The sequence below is a fragment of the Prorops nasuta genome, unplaced genomic scaffold, assembly GCF_024137725.1.
Source record: "Prorops nasuta isolate Cenicafe-Biocafe unplaced genomic scaffold, Cenicafe_Pnas_1.2 PNAS00017, whole genome shotgun sequence".
Taxonomy (NCBI): Eukaryota; Metazoa; Arthropoda; class Insecta; order Hymenoptera; family Bethylidae; genus Prorops; species Prorops nasuta.
This window is the reverse complement of record NW_027116814.1, coordinates 4,771,309-4,788,190: the sequence shown is the minus strand read 5'-3', so window position 1 is coordinate 4,788,190 and position 16,882 is coordinate 4,771,309. Positions and strand designations below refer to the sequence as shown.

The window sequence follows — 16,882 nt, the reverse complement described above, 5'->3', positions numbered from 1 at the left end:
TATATCTTTTATTTACAAAAGTAATAGAAATTTTATAGAGAGGAAGAAACTAATTAAATTAATTATTTGTTTTTAATATTAATAAGTATTTCTTTTTTAAATAAACCATTTATTAACGTTAACCTCAATAGCTTTGTTTTTATTCGTACTATAAGAAAAGAGTATATACTATATTATTAGTTTACTGAGTTGCTGTCATAAAAGATTTTATCAATCCTGAGGAAACATATCTTTTTTACTTCTTCGATTCCACAGTTTAACTCAGTATCACTCGAGTTATTTACACGCTCTTTTAATGCTGATAGAATTGTTTCCTTTTTGTTCTCTTTCACACAAATAACAAATGGAAATTTAAATTTAGCCATGTACCTATAAGATGATTGTTTTTTTATAATGAATTATTTTAAATTTTACCGCATCTTGGTAAGAATTATTTTACTCGGAATTATAACGACGTAAATCCTGTCTTTCCTCTTTTGTCATACAATCAAATCTTGCAGTTCTCTGTTCATTGCGGGAATCTTTTGTTAGCTCCTCGTTCTCCATTGTATCTTTTAACTCCGGGTGTTTTTTTAAGATATTTTTCTTTTCTGAAATCAATTAAAATTTGAAAGTCGGATATATTTTAGTATAGTAGCCACTTACCGTCTTGATTCAAATTCTCCAAATACTGTGCAAAAACTCCCTTCAATTCATTAACACACTGAAAAGGCCTGTTTTTCTCAACAAAAAGCGCAGCTTCCGGACAATGCTCTATTACATTAGCAAACAATGATTGAAACTCATCTGTAGAAAGATGATTAATTTTTTGAATATTCAGTAGATTAAAATTCATCCTTTTGAATATAATTGAAGAGAAAATTATGAATGTTCCGTTTATAAATCGTTTTACATTAAACTGACTTGATAAGAAATTACTGTACTACGAATACTTGTTATCTTTGCAAATACTAGTTTTGCAATATCTATAATTATCTCTTTAACACAAGTTTGTAGTAAACTCAAAACCTAGATCTTAATATATAAAAAACTTTACTAAAATATCTTATAGTTGATAATATATGATAGAAAACAAGAAGGACGCAACATTTGGAATCATCCGTTTGGTTTATTTTGACATACAAAATAATTTTATTTACAGACCGACAATAATATTAATTATTTATCGATAATTTTTTGTTTACACTAGGTTGCGGTAGTATAATCGAATTACTACATTATGCTTTCGGAGCTATTTACACAACAAAACGATGATAAATAAATACCTCTTGGGTTTAGACCAAGTTATATCACTCGCTTGGCTAACATGAATCGTTAAATAGCAATCGTTTCGTTGTAGGGATATTTAAAGGCTCTCTTACAAAACATCACTGAGAAGCCAATAAAGAAATGAAACGCGCAATTAAGTGCACGATACGAAACAATGCAAAATCCGTCGAAGGTGGCAAGCAGTGTCAAGAAAGAAAACAAAATTAATTACCTTAATTGTCCTACAAACTTAATCAGTGGTCAAGCCATCTACCATAGGAACTGGATAAATCAAAATGATTTCTTGCCTAACAAATATTGCTAATTTTCAATCGCTCCCTCTCTTCCTACACAGGCTAGAGTTTTGCTCGAGATTTATTTAAAGATACTCCTTAGACGGACTTTCAAATTCGATTATTAGCCAAGCCTCACTCCATTCGAATTTCTTTATAATTATCTAGCTTGTTTGAACCCGACGAAACGGAGTCGCATCACGCTCATCCGGATTCAATACAAAATTGAAGCCTATCTTTTCCTTTCTCCTTTCTACTCGGCGCATAGCTGAATTTTTCGTCGAGGACTCTCCTCCAGTGGAACCTTCGCTATGTGTTTAACTTTAATACAATGCCTTGGGAGAGGGGGACACAAATAACTAGCTGCTCTTCCCAGACTTTTCTGTTATTACGTATGTAAAGATTGCAAAAACGAGTCTTCCGGCTATAATGAAACAAAAAAAACACCGAGTGACCGCGGTTTGCTCTTGCTTCCGGAATCTTGTAAATCGTGCAGTTGCTCCCTTTTTGCGAGAAATATCTCGTTTAAACGGTCACTTTTTTTTTATAAAAATTGAGATTTAACGGATTCACTCCAGAAACTAGTATGGATTGCGACTACAGAGGAAGTGAGAGGTAAATTACCTAATCTTATTTTCTTTCCTTATTACACGTAACACAAGTTTCTCGAGCAAAATCCTTGAGTTGCATAGATGTACCAAGTGTGACTGATGAGAGAAATAACGAACGTGAAAAAATGTACAATATATTACAAGTATAAATGCAAATACCATAAAACAATAACCTTGTGTTTAGTTAAGTGACTGCATTTCTCTTTTTTCCGTTTTATATTTTAATATAACAGTGTAATCCCGCACAAAGTAACACTCGTGCCTTTACGCCATTAAGCTGAAAAAACGCGAGTACATCTACTTAATGTTTATAGTCGGTTGAAGTTAGTGCGCGCGTCTCGCAAGATCCCATTAAACACGATTCTTTTTTACAAACACTCACTCTCACACACTCTCTCCATCTATCACATACTGCGCGTTATCAAAAACAAGCCTTTGGCACGCGAGCATCCCTCAAAAGCGGTCCGATAAGTTCGCAATGGTATTTCATAGTCGCGAGCTTACTAATCAGCAACGCTCGCTGATTGCACTAAGACTTTATTAATTTATCTCTATCCATACAGCGAATTACCCATTTTTCATAATATATTTAAGGCTGTCAAAGTAGTGCCATTGGCAAGACCGTCTAAAGAAATTATCTACAGAACAAGATCAGACTTCAAAGAAAGTCTAAATCTTATAAATTTCTTGGACTGTTCGGGAAGAGGATCTTTCTCAATAAACAACGGACCAAAATGGCAGCGGCAAATTCTAATAGTACAACGATACTAAAAACTGTTATGAGATAAAAAAGTTAGCCTCCAGTTAAAAGCAATTACATATATCAAAAAATGAAATCATACTATTTATACTATAGCTTTAAAAATGTATCGCCATACTATACGAATTTCTTTGGGTTATTCTGTTTTCTTTGCGATATTCCTACATTCCCTTGGCCATTCTGAAGTTTCGTTTACGGCACTCGTTGAAAAACCTTGACGAATTAAAATCAATCGCTAATTATTACAGACTTAAACGGAATCTAGCAATATTTTGACGAAAAGAATATATAGTTGAAAGACAAGCGCGTGGTTGGTAAGAGCAAGACCAGGACCAAGGAAAAGCATCAAACCTATATCGTCCATCACACTTACTAGAATTACTAATACATCGTCGATATATTGCCAACTCTGTTCAACACCGCACACGGTGGGGGGACGCAGTTTCAAGTAAATCAGGAATGAGACTTTTTTTCAAGTGTCTTAAATCATTGCTGATATACTATCCTTTAATTATATCTACCTAAAAAACGACTAATATTTTCTAGTCCCCGATTATCCTTCGCCACGTTCTTTCTTGATTAAAAATTCAGACTTCTGTAGCAAACCTTGTCGAAACATGATGACGGAACAATTCTCATACAATCAAAGCTTAAAAGCTCCATAACTCTCGCTTACGTTTTATGTTAAATTTGTAAAATTACTGATCATCAAACTTCTTCGATAACTTGGTCCAAAGCTGTCTGGTCGCTTGGCCACGAGATGCACGAAGGAAAATCCGGGACTAGAGAGGAACGGGACGAGCAGAAAGCTAGTCGAACTTTTGTAGGATTCACCGACTTCTTCTCGATCGTGTCTGGCCTTGATGATCTTGATACTACGTTGCATGCGACTGTTGTGACTGTGATAATTTGCTTGAACTTTTGTGGTGGCTGGACGCGTGCTTATCCTGGAAAAATAATAAAAACTAAGTATTGTCCCATTTATCCTATGCTCTTTGACTCTATCATTTTGACTTTTTTTCTCTCTCCTCAGAGCTTTCTTTTTGAATTAGCAAAATTGAAAGCATAGTCTAATGAGTGATCTTTGATGACATTTACAAGCTACGAGTCTCTATTCCACAAGCAAGAATCATATTACAATAATGATGACTCCAACATGCAGGATGCGAATCTCTCTTATTGGAAAGAATAATACAATTTTTAATAATTAGGTACAGCACGTAAGATGACAATTTATCATTCACAGCCTACATATTGGAAATCTGAAAATATTACGTGTTACGAATTTATCCAACTTTAAGGATTACTGCTGTAATGAAATTATTGATTATGTTACAAGCGATTAGCAACGGTTACATGCTGAAGGGTCGAAGCTATTTAATGTGATTCAACGTTTCAGGTCAGATATCTATTGTCTCAAGGAATCCCATATTGCAATGCATGTTATATTTAAGAAAATTTCTAGGATAGCTTTCGTAGGGTTCTTTGAGACAAATGTTGCAATGCATTCGAAGAGGTGCACAATATGGAAATGGTGCAATGTGTGAAAAACGCCAATTCAAGCCTATTACCCATGCACCATAGAAAATTAAAGTTTTCCTTTCAAGAAGATTGTGCTTCAACGATGAACTAAATTGCAGATTCTTTTCTCTTAAAATTATCACTGTAAAAGTCCAGGATAATTTGGCCAAAGCAGAGTCTTCTTGAGATTAACAAAAGCGCAGACCTTAGAGATAGCCAGTTACATGCTGCCACCACCACCGCCAGCAGCGCGCAAGATAAACGTTAACATACTCGGCGGCGAGATGGAAAAGAAACAATAAAAACGGCAAAGAACGAGTGATACGAATAATTGAAAGTTGGTTTTTGCGGTTACCTCCACCATGAGAGCTAATGAAACGTTGAGCGAGTCGACCATCAGCCTTCCTCTCACCCCTTCCCACACTTTTTCCCCATGGACGCCACTTTTATCTGCGATGAATACAATAAAACCGCAATTTCTCTCCCTCTCGCTCTTTCTCTCAATTCAACAATAAAATAATATATTCCTCTCTTGCTAGTAAGAAGGCAACCAACGCCTGCCACACTTTTTAATCGTTTCCTCCACTGCCTTTATGTTTTTCCCGTGCACTGCGGATGACTTAAGGCTAGATTTTCAGCATGATGACACCCCGTTAATACCAAGCCGAGTAATGTTAGTAGACAAGAGAATGATGTTACGTCCCAATCCGCATAGTTTCATGGGCTCTTTTTAGAGAGATGATATCCTTTCTACAAAATAATCGCTGATCCATCTTTCTCTCAAGCGCCTAGACTCAATTATCTCTTCGGATTGCACCTAGTATAAAAAACAAGGCCGCGTACAACCATTAGTCTAGGAGAATAAGCGATTATTTTGTTGGAGACAAGGCGAATATTTGCGCAATTAACTTTGCTTATTATGTTGTTCTTTAACTCGGAACTGACCTATTGGTAGGCGTTAGAGATCGTAGGAAACGCGACTTCTTCGTTTTCGTTTTCGCTTCTCTTTCTCTCTCTCTCTCTCTCTCTCTCTCTCTCTCTCCCTCTCTCTCTACATTTATATTAAATTATTTCGCTTCCTTTCATTCATTTCTTGTCTATTCCTTAGAGCTTCGCGCGGAGTTGGCTTGGACAGCGTCGATAGTCCTCGAGAGAGCCCGCTGCTCGTACGAACCTACGACGAATCTTGAGCTGAGCGAATTTCAAACCCGCGCGCCGCCGCTCGCCACTGGGCCCTTTGCGAAAAGACGGACAATCCTTCTTGTTTAAAGTTCTCTTGAAACCTTGCCGTCCTTTTTATTTCGTTTTTTAATAAAACCTTTTCTCTTTCTCTCTCTCCCTCTCCCTCTCCCTCTTTCTCTCTCTCTCTCTGTCTCTCTTTCTTTCTTTCTTTCAAGCTTGAGAATTGGATGAGATGATTACATGCGTTTGGCGTGAGACGAAGACGAATTGTGGTTCACAGAAATCAAGAAATGATAGTCCCTCGGGTTCGATCAGTGCTGTTTATTAGGCACTCGATTTATGTATATAAACTATCTATAAAATAAATCCATCTGAAATTATAAAACTAATAACAACTAAAATTAACATAATCATGGCATACAATCATTCTTAAAAAAAAAAAAAAATGAATAAAAAAATCTGTTTTCCTTATCATAATATTGAACGTTGCAGCATCGGTGGCTCTCATACATACAGCTTTAACCAATATAAGTATGGCTGCCATGCTTAAGACACGGGAGTTTTGTATTTTGTCCGCTTTTCATCAATTCGACCCAGTGTGCGAAAAAATGTCTCATCAATTCTCGTAGCTATTAAAGTCTATTTCATCATCCATTCATTCTCCCACTTTCTCCCCCTCTCACTCTATATTATTCTCTCGAACAATTATCACGACGGGCTCCTTCCCTCTAAAATATAATCATAATGTTACGCATCCATCAATACACATATTAGTTATAAATATTTACATATTAGTATGTACACATGTATATCAATCAGTTGCACTATAATCAATATCGAACGCGTTCCTGAGTTCACATTTGTTCTATTTCGCAGTAAAAAATTCGACCAGCACGTCGATTAAACTTTTGATCAAACTAAAAATCACTTATATAAGTTTTCCTCGACGAGACATTGTCAGAAATGGACATCTCCGTTGGACTGGGAAATCTTTAACGCTGATCACTTTAACACAGCAAAAACGTCGTGCATCTTCAATCGAGAAATCTTAAGTAACCAAAATGTCAATCTCTAACAATAAGTTTGAGTGGATGACCCTCAAAATTAGACTAATATTTATATAAAAACGCAACGGAGACTGACGTTCGCGATAAAGTAAATCAATATTTAAGCTGTCTCGTTGCTCGCGGATTACCTACAATGATTTAAATCACCTTATCTTAATCGAGTAAAATATTTGAAGATATTATCCAAATCTCCATCATCTTCCGATGATGGAACTATAAAATAAAATTATCCTTTACGGAGTATAATCTCGGTTATTTGTCAATATAACGTAAATATAAGTAAGAAAAATATTCAACTAACGCTTCGCATCGTTTATTCCCTTTTTGCTACTCTATTCTCTCTTTCAATAATTGACCACTCGCTTTAGCAATTTTCAATGATACTCGACTGTTTTCCACTTGCCAAAATGTTCATTCTACGAGTCACGAATCGCATCACCGTTCGTCGACTCGCCGCTGGTAAACAGACGCATACACAGAGCAAACTAAACTATTTCTACTGCAATTAAAAAACAGGTGGAAATATCAAATTGTTGTAGAGACGAGACGCAGAGTATAAAGTCATGCCACTAACAGGTTTCTACCAATTAAAAGGGTAACTACTGCAAGGCCGTATAAACCTCGATCAAAGTAGAAATCAGGAAACGAAATGCAATGATCAAAGTAGTAATAACAAAAGAGCAGGCAATCCTAGTTTACGTGATATACCATTCGAGTCGTGCGTTTCTTTCCTAGACGATCTATGGTGTCTCTAGTGGCCCGCGCGCAGTGCGAGATGTTCCAAAACGTTGCATAAATTTGCAATTTACCAAAACTAAAATTCTTAAAATCTATCGTCCAAGTTCCGCCTGTACTCGGAGCTGAATTTGGCGACAAATGGAAAAAAGAAAATCAAAGAGAAAAAAGAAAATGCGAAAAAAGTAGGAGCAAATTGTACTGCACGGGACTACTGCGCTACTGAACCAGATTACCCTAAGGGTGTACAAAGATTGATAGACGCAAGAGGATGGATCAGGGTGGTACACGTAGAGTTTGCAAGGAGTCGTTGACGAGGTTAACGACAGAACTAAGATAACAGAAGGAGGTGATAAGAAGGAGGGGGAGGAGGGGGAGAAGAAGAAGCGTGAGAGAAGAGGGAGTTCTATTCGGGTGGTGGTGGTAGCGGCGGTGGCGGTGGTGGAGGTGAGCATCTCGGAGGCGGTCCGCTGGGTAGCGGGGGTGGTGGAGTGTCTGTACTTTTACGAGCGTCAGAATTTGCCAGCTGCTGGCCTAGAGGGTTCTGACAAATGTTTGGGGGCAAGGATGGAGGTGGCACGGAGGTGTCGATCGCTCCGTCGGCGGTCAGGATGACGTTGTTCGCCGGGTACACGGGATACTGTTGATACTGCTGATAGTACATTCCAGGATCGTACATGTAACCGGAAGCTGCTGGTGCGGTTGCGCCGATAGCGACCTGGCTGTACATTCCTGGTGGCGGATAATTGGCAAAGTAAAAGGACGACGACGATGACGACGAAGAGGACGAGGACGACGACGAAGATGACAAGGTCGACAAGGAGGATGACGTCGCTGTTGACGAGGATATCGCGACTGTTTTGTTGACCTCGTGAATTCCTCTCGTGTACCCGGCCGCGTCGTTGACGCGTTGGATAGGTGGGGGATGAGGATGGTGGGGATTACGGATACCATAGGCTGTTGGCTGGTGGTAGTAACCATCGCGTTGAACCATCATTCCTGGCAAAGGACCGCGAGCTCCGAACTGGCGTCCACCCCGACCTCCTCCACGTACCTTGTTATTACTGCCCGAACTATAATGCCTCCCGTTCTGTCGTTCCCCAGGTCGATGTTGCTGTTGCTGAACGAAGCTCATCTGCGGCTTCTTAATGGGAGGAACTGTACCCCCTGCGGAGCTACTATTAGACTCGACGCGTTCCCTCTTTCTACTTTCCATACCGTCCACCGATGCCAACATAGGTGCACCGCTCCTAGATATAGCGTCGGTCCGGATCTTTATCTTCAACGGAGCCTGTACCACCGGCTGAGCAACGGGAGCTCCTGTGTTCTCGGACCCCTTCAACCGTTCCTTCGGGATTTTTATCTTCAGGCCTGTGCCAGAGCCATGAGGGGGAGATTTATTCTTCTCGTGCATCAGTGCACCGGGCAAGGACGAACTCTCCGTACCCAAGTTCAGCTTATCCTTTGGTATAGTGATCTTTATCGGCACTGCCAGCGAAGACTCGTCGCTCTTATCCTTGTCTTTCTCTTTATCCTCGCGATTCTTATCCTTGTCCTTCTCTCGGTGCTTGTGTTTATGCTTATCTTTGCTCTTGTCCTTACCCTTGTGCTTGTGCTTCTTCTCCTTTTTCTTCTTTTCGCTTTTGTGGTGCTCGTGCGAGCTCTTTTTCTCCTCCTGGGTAGCCACCTGGGCTACGTTGGACGGTAGGCTCAGGCTCGACGAATCCTGAGTGCTGCTGGACGTGGGCCCCGACAGGGCACTGATGTCCACCGTCGATGCTATCGACGTCTCGCTCACCGAACTCTCCAGTATGCACTGAGAATCTACCGTCATCCTCTGCTCGCTCGAGGACACCTCTCGTTGCTGTGGCTGTGGCTGCGCTACTTGATTCAACTGCTGCATCCCCTGCAGCAGAGAAGGCATCGGTGGCAAAGGCTCCTGGAGTAGAGCGCTTATACTTTGAGCAGACTTCATGGATGACAGATATTCCGTCTTCATCGATGGATTCTCCTCTTTAACAGCTACGTTCAGACTGTAACTGTTCTCTTTCATAAAATCTTGAGGCTCCTGCTTGATGTCCAAGCCATTGGTCAGTGGGTGTTGCTGGACTGTTTCGTGCAGGCGTCGTGAGATCGTAGGCTGCTCCGACTCGAACGACTTGAGAAACTCGGCTGTCGGTTTCACGTCATTGGACACCGAGCCACTTTTCGACAAGTCTGTCGGGGGGTGGTCCTTGATTGGTTGGATGAGATCCGGAACCCTTCCAAGCATTTTCATTGCTTCGAGTCCAGCCGAAGAGGCTTCCTCGGTCTTTATCCTAGTCAAATCCGAATCTCCCCCAGTGCTGGACGTTCGGATTCTCTTTAGAGTCAAATTGGTTGCGTCACTTCCAGCCAGTCGTTTCATAGTTTCTACGTGCTGCTGCTGTTGCTGTTGTTGAATGGCTTGCAGTTGTTGATGCTGATTATGCTGGTGATGATGGTGTTGCTGATGGTGATGAGGGTGGTGATGGGACTGTTGCTGAACGCTCGGAGCATCCGAGTAGGACATGATACCGAAACCAAGGGAGAGATCTCGTTCGTGTTTTGCCCTAACAGCACTGGGTGGAGTCTTCTGTTTCGTTTTCGACCTCTGCGAGTGAGTATCGCGAATAGGTGGCACAGTCTTTTCAGGGCTAAACAATGATTTGTGCTTCGCAGGCGGAGTCTGCACTTGACCCGGCTGCATCTCCGTCACATGCTTCTCGGCTTCGTGTCGCAGACGTTTCTCGGATCGCGGCTCGTCGTTTAACAACGAAGTGCCGTTCTTCACCGCTTCCTTCGACACCAAATGACCACCGTGAGATTGCTGTTGTCCGGTTAAACCAAGCTTGGCGATCAAAGACTTCTGCTGGGACGATGAAGAAGAGGAAGAGGTAGAGATAGTCGGCGACTTGTCATTTTGAATCTGCGACTGTCTAGAGTCGCTTGTAACATTAGTGTGCAGCTTCTCCATTTGATTATACTTTCCATGATGCTGTTTCTGTATGGGTGCGGAATAAGGAGCATCAACGGCTGGTTTTGGCAAAGGCAGAGGCTTCTCTATCAGCTTCCTCACCTCCTCGCATCTCTGCTCGAGTATGTCGGGTTTCCTCTGGTTACGATCCAGCCTCTGAGGATCGTTGTACTTGCTGTAAGGTTTTTGCTCATTGTCCTTTCGAGGATCCAATTTGTGTCTAGGGTCGTACCCTCTTTTTTCATGCTGATGTTTTCCATCGGCAGCGTTTAGCCTGTGCAGACTGTGATTGTTGTTGCCAAGTTTTTCCTGCACTACTATGTGTTGGTCATCGGTATGCTCGAGCTTGGGTACGGGCGGATTAAGCAGAAAGTCAGAACTGGATGATTCCTTGGATGAGTGCGTAGACAGGTGTGCGTGGCTGGAATGCATCGTCGCACCTGGTACAGCGTTCATGTATTCTCGAGCCAATCGTTGTCTGCTAGGATCCCTACTTGGATCCCTGGTTTGCCCGCTATTTGCAGAGTGTCTCTGAGGAACTGATTGACCTGCTGCCATTTTGGCGTCTGTTCGATGGTGGTGATTGTGGTGCATCGATGTCTTTTGCTGACTGGACGGTGGTTGGTGCTTGTTAAGTATGTTCATACCCGAGCCTGGCTTATGGTGATGAGAATGGTGCTGTTGCTGCTTGTTAGCCTCTGTCATTCGCACCGAGTCCACTGATGAAGCGCCGCTTGTCTTTTCCCTCTCCAACCGCTCACGCTCTCGTTCCTTCTTCTCCCGGTAGTCTCGGTAATCTACCGATGGTCTCGTAGATGCCGACGCTCCAGATTTCTTATCATCTTGCTTATCGGTATGGTGGGGCCGGTTTGAGTGAAATGTCACCACCCCATCCATCGATGTTGCTGGAGACTGAATCTTGCGTGGCTCCGTGTCCTACAAGCGTTACATTGGTTTATTTAAATCATTTCTTAAATTGCCGCATTCAAAATTTCAATATTTGGAATATTATAATTACAAATGGTGAATTTGGTATGCTTGGATGATTCATATTTGGACTTTGGTTTGCTGAAATACTCATTATTTTCCTCTTTAGCCTCGATGGACATCTATCAAATATGTGGAGAAATTCAGCTGTTAGCTGCTGCAGCAGCTCGGATGTCACTGTTCTATCCACATACCAGAACCAATGTTTCCCCTCATTACTCTGTGGTATCTGGAATTCACATATCGAATAGTATTATTGCATATATTTTTATTTACCTTATCAAAAATTGGTCAAATGTATCTTCTCTATTTTTCCATTACCTCCCAGTTTGACCATTTGCTAGCTAGGTGTATGCAGAAGCAGGCCACTACGGTGGGTTTGTACTGCAGACACATTGTCGTTAGGTGTAAACTGAAATGAGATGTAAGATTTTCCATTTAACAAAACTGATTAATGTGTAGAAATCTTGTAGTATAACTGAGTTTTTTTATATATGATTACATTATACTTAATATTGTAAGAACGATAGGTATATAATGTCATGTAAGCAGAAAAGTTTTGAAATCCCACATTTGGTTTTTAATTTCTTTTTGTCATTAAAACTACGAACCAATCGATGCAACAGTAGGACAGAAGAAAAGAAAATTTCAAATCTTTTGTGCACACTGTACCTATGCATAGCATCATACACCTTGTTATTCATAATCCATCGACTTCATATCAAACTTTCGCACAAACTAAACTTAAATTACCACAAGAATAAAGAAAATAAGAGCAAACTACAATCCATTAATAAAACACGTGGTCAGTCTTTAAGAATATTTCATTTACCTTTAAAACAAGTAATCCTCATCGAGCATTTAGTTTATGAAAAAGCTTCTTTTCACATTGGCATAGTGCACTCTTTATAATGAGACACTACCGCGACTTTAACGCAACATTCTTCCCATACATATGTACTTCCCGGTGAAGAAATAAATGTTGAGGTTCAAAAAATCATGGAATATAAACGATTGCGTTAAAAGGAAAGGTCAGAATGCTGTGTCAGTAGCTAATTGCCTCGCAGTCTTAGCTTGAAAAAATACTTTGCATAGTATCGTTTTGGTTCGAAGACTGATAAAAGTAAGAGGTACTAGGAAATAACATGTAGCCACCTGTTTGATGCCATGAAGTAGGAAGTCTGGGCCAAGTCCTTGCTCGCTGAAACAGAATTGGATAACTCTTAACGCACCACTAGAGTGCAAATACTGCAATATAATAATCTCAACCAGTATTTATCGTAATAAAAAAGATTTGCCCGAGATTAATGTCATAACAAATCTTTCAGCTGCAACTTATTCAGCGAGACTTACCTTTAACCAGTTGACAACATCTGACAACATGAGTATGGGGATGATCGATCGCTACATCAAACCCCAGTGTTTGAAGCAAAACATTTTCATTGAATACCAAATCTTGAGCTTGTTCCAGGTATTGCTGTACGATGAAATAAAGAAATTAATCTTTATAGTTCATCAGAAAGGTACAGATTTGGAAATTTAAATCTCATCAACCCACCTCTGATCTGATATCTGGTGGCGACTGATCTCTGTGTAAGCACATATGAGCCATTTTGATAACATGTTCCAATTTTCTTGGCTGCTCTTCTACTTTCGCTGCTAAAAACAGTGCTGCAGCTGCTATTGAGTTTCTGTGAAACTGCGACAGTGAATGGAACACGTAAAACCTGTGCATATATACTATTGCTGTGTTGATACATAGCTGCGATCTATATCCAATAATAATAATACTATTAAGGAAATATAATTTAGTATAAAACTTATTTGAACCAAAGCTTTCATTTTAATGGTAATTTAAGTGGGCTCTTTGATCAAAATTTGCAAAAGAATGTAATTTTATGAAAGCAGTAGCTGGGACCATGCTACCAACCAGTATGGATGACTAATCTTACCTGAATTTGAACAAACAATGCAACAGAGATTTTGGGGGTTTGCAGTGGAGAGCAAAGGAAGATCAAAGTCAAAAGTAAAGCGAATAAAAGCTTGAAAAATAATGCAGATTCTCTGAACTCGACCGCTTTAAGATTTTCGAGTGCGAGAATTCGTTGTAGGTAATACATAGAATAGGGAAACTATTGGCGTGACACGAGAAATAATTGATCAGGCACTTGAATAGCAGAAAATAACAGGTGGAGAAGAGAAATTTGGAAAGAGAAAATGCAGAAGAGAAAATATAAAGGTTTAAAAGTGATATTATGTTTGTCGGGGAAAGGGGGGAGTAGAGATCACGTAGACGCAGTTTTAATAAAGGATACACAACAAGCCGCTGGCCCATATCCTGGATGAAATTGGCGGCCTGCTGCCTGTAACTTAGCTCTTTGTCCGCGTCGATGCCGCATTTTCTGCTGGGAGTATTTGTTAGCTGTTCCTTCGTAAAGTACCATTTTTCGTCAGTCGCCATTTATATGTACACACAGCTCGGCACTAAACGATACACACTACACACTCCACTCCACAGCACACAAGCAACTCGCGTGCCTCAAACTTCAAGGCGGTAAACACTTTCCTGCTTCGACCAATGGCAGCGTTCAAGCGGCGGAACGCGGAACTAGCCAACTTCAGACTAATCGATCTCTCATCAAAACACAAATGGGACTATGTTCGAGAAGACACACCAGTGCTAATGCGCTTATGTCCAACAACAATTCTTCCCGCTTTTTCACCATCACTTTGCCCTTATGTTTATATTTCCATTCCTACTAAACTCTTTTTTTTGCCGGCTTCAAATGACTTAACAGTCTCGTTTCTCATGCATCATCAAAAATCCCTTCAAAATTCATCGATTTAACTCAAAATCTTAATTATCTTCACAAATATGTGAAAATCTTTGACAACTCTCGTTAAAAAAAGTCATTCAAATGATTTCGAAAGTTTCTTTGCAAAGTTTTATCTAATCGTGGAATATTTTCTTCTTACTGACACAAACCAAATTTCCCTTTCTATTTGAGAATTTTGCAGTTTCCTATATTTCTCTTGATGACTTTTCAGTTGGTTCAGTACTTTACTATTGATTCCATAACCTCACTTATTTCCGCGCACTCTACTTTTAAAGCACACTGTGTTTTCAATATGGAATTTAATAAATTGGCGCAAAATCTATATTCTTATTGTGATTCTTCTTTCGTTCACATTCGAGTTGAATGAGCTTAATTTCAAATACCGGAAACGATTTGACTTATCGATAAATTGAAGTTTCGATTGGACGCTGATTTCCGTGCTCTCGTCATTCGTGCCTAAATTTATAAAAAAATATTTCAATATAGGACGTGCACGTAAGAAGTAGCTTTCGCGTGTATACATGAATATATATATATATATATATATACATCACATTCTCTCTGCATCACGTAAAAGGACATTATACTATTATTCAGTATATGTATACACGCACGCATACTAATACGCATAGGCAAATAGTATGTATGGCTGTATACATATACTTCATTCAAAGGTAAACAATTTTTATTGAAATAGATGTAAAAATATTATTATCCGATTCAGTTTTGGTTGCAGAATAACATATTTTTTAAATTTATTGACAAAAAAGTATAATAACACTTCTTTGTACAAATTGAATTGGATGAATAGTTTATCAATCTCAATCCTCATACAAATATTTTTTGGATACACGAAGCGTATGAAATGCACAAACACACATCATATGATAGTATAGATATATTTCCGTTTTTTATGTACAATAAATACTATAGTTTAACATTTAAGCGGTTAAAGAGTCTTTAATAGTTCTTTAACGCATTTTTTTCGGAACAGCAGTTCCGTATCGTCTTTATCAAAATAAGTTTATGATTTTGCTTTAGCCGTATTGTGTAGCAGTTTCGCGTAGTTTGTTAATAGAAGAACGCGTTTTTTAGAGAGAGTTTTTCACTTATACATCAAAAAAACCTTCCACGAACTCTTCGTTGCAGAGTACCTATTTATTTGGAGAATTATCTCCGTTGGATCCGGCCAACGTTTACAAACGTCAGATGATATTTATACGAAAAACTGTCATTTCTTTTTTATAAACGTTTCTATGTTTCAAGGAATGTTATTATGAAGGTGAAAAACCAGCTAATCCGATATTTTGTTCAATATATACTTAGTAAAAACAATATATCAGTGATCACATGTACCGATCAGTTAACAAATAACTGAGTCTATGTAGCAAAGAAAATTTATAATTCTAAGGCATTTTTGTAAGAAGATACTATTGTTTCGTTCGCGTTAAGAGAACTTTCTTGAAAGAAAATTTATACGTGTCCTGGAATCGGTCGCTCGGGCACAAAGACTTTGCAGCCTTTACTGGCATAGAAATATCCTTACGCTGTAAACGATGATACTGCTATTTTCCCATCGCAGTCAGGTAGCTGAATTTTTTATGATTTTGTATGGTATGGTTAAAGTTGCCACGAGATGAGAGCTGGGAGCTAAAAGCGTAGTAGTAGTGGTAGGTACTCGGGGCACTGTTTCTTTGATCCTGGACGAATTAATTTTAACTGTTTCACGGTAAGAATCTCTGAAAAAAAATACGTCTCGCAACTCGTTGTGCCTAACGGGCACAGATTTATTCGCAATTATCACGAAAACGAGTCACTGACCGCCCAATTGCCTCGAAATTCGTACATGTATCAATGGAGCTTAAAGCAACACTCCATATACAAAATGGCGACCAATCACTACTCAAGTCAAAAGCCTTCTCGTATATAACATATATTATAAGAATTTATCGCAATAATTTCTACAAGAGTTTATAATAAAATTATCGGAAATATGCATTACCAAATTCTATGACTTTAAATTCCTATACGTGCATGGAGTTTTTATTTAAAATTTTTATAAAACCGGAAGAGATTTGAATTCTTTAACTTGAACTGGCAGTCCTGACGACACTACTTGTACTATAGTCTGGCTGAAAGCACCAAAAGTCCAGATTTTCTAGGTCAATGGTATTGGAAATAGAATTCATTCTAAAAATACAAAAAAATATCTTTATTTTGTCCTACCTTGCTTCAATGAACTTCGTGCAGTAAATTAAATTGAGAAAAAATAATATTGTTTCATTTTTAACTCATACTATTGCGCTTGCTCAACAATCCAATGAAAAACGAGTAAATCTAAAGCAACAAGTGCGGGAAATGAAAACAAACTGAAGTAAAAGTATAGAGTTTTGACGTCATATCCGCCCATAGAAGTAATATCTTTATAGAAAAGCAACCGTAACTGACTTTAGTGACTTTCTGAATTAATGTAATTTGCAATAATGCAACGAAAAAGAACATACCCAATAAATCTCTTCAAAAATTTCTGCTTGCACGAAAATATAACACACGATCAAAAGAATTAAGATTATGAAATACATATATTATATTTTTGCTGATGTAAATTCGTTTATACAATAAAATAACAAAAAAGAATAGGCCTGA

General features: G+C 39.1%; 2 protein-coding genes across 6 annotated transcripts; both read right to left on the bottom strand.

Annotated features, from left to right (window-relative positions):
* Nucleotides 1–116: 116 nt before the first annotated feature.
* LOC136779654 (2-oxo-4-hydroxy-4-carboxy-5-ureidoimidazoline decarboxylase-like) lies at nt 117–874 on the bottom strand. Its single transcript, XM_066737356.1, has 3 exons — nt 646–874; nt 440–590; nt 117–369 (listed from the first exon to the last, which is right to left on the bottom strand). Exons 1-3 carry the CDS (start codon nt 833–835, stop codon nt 177–179), a joined length of 534 nt encoding a protein of 177 aa, XP_066593453.1. The 5' UTR covers nt 836–874; the 3' UTR covers nt 117–176.
* A 222-nt stretch (nt 875–1,096) lies between these two features.
* LOC136779453 (cyclin-T-like) lies at nt 1,097–16,145 on the bottom strand. 5 transcript variants are annotated; one of them, XM_066737067.1, is made up of 9 exons: nt 15,783–16,145; nt 13,715–14,692; nt 12,958–13,168; nt 12,753–12,876; nt 12,555–12,621; nt 11,721–11,811; nt 11,431–11,628; nt 5,379–11,348; nt 1,097–3,859 (listed from the first exon to the last, which is right to left on the bottom strand). In XM_066737067.1, the coding sequence occupies exons 2-8, from the start codon at nt 13,858–13,860 to the stop codon at nt 7,824–7,826; spliced, it is 4,362 nt and encodes a 1,453-aa protein (XP_066593164.1). In that variant the 5' UTR covers nt 13,861–14,692; nt 15,783–16,145; the 3' UTR covers nt 1,097–3,859; nt 5,379–7,823. The 5 variants fall into 5 exon arrangements, with proteins under 5 accessions (XP_066593164.1, XP_066593167.1, XP_066593165.1 ...); XM_066737070.1 differs by having other exon boundaries at nt 8,472–11,348; XM_066737068.1 differs by having other exon boundaries at nt 12,555–12,600.
* Nucleotides 16,146–16,882: the final 737 nt, after the last annotated feature.

Coding starts and splice junctions, on each gene's coding strand:
- LOC136779654 (XM_066737356.1), bottom strand. CDS start 835: ATGAATTTTAATCTACTGAATATTCAAAAAATTAATCATCTTTCTACA. Junction 591..645: donor GGAGAATTTGAATCAAGACG/GTAAGTGGCTAC, acceptor AATTGATTTCAG/AAAAGAAAAATATCTTAAAA. Junction 370..439: donor TTACGTCGTTATAATTCCGA/GTAAAATAATTC, acceptor ATCATCTTATAG/GTACATGGCTAAATTTAAAT.
- LOC136779453 (XM_066737067.1), bottom strand. CDS start 13,860: ATGGCGACTGACGAAAAATGGTACTTTACGAAGGAACAGCTAACAAAT. Junction 13,169..13,714: donor ATGGGCCAGCGGCTTGTTGT/GTATCCTTTATT, acceptor TATTGGATATAG/ATCGCAGCTATGTATCAACA. Junction 12,622..12,752: donor ATGTTGTCAACTGGTTAAAG/GTAAGTCTCGCT, acceptor TGGTGCGTTAAG/AGTTATCCAATTCTGTTTCA.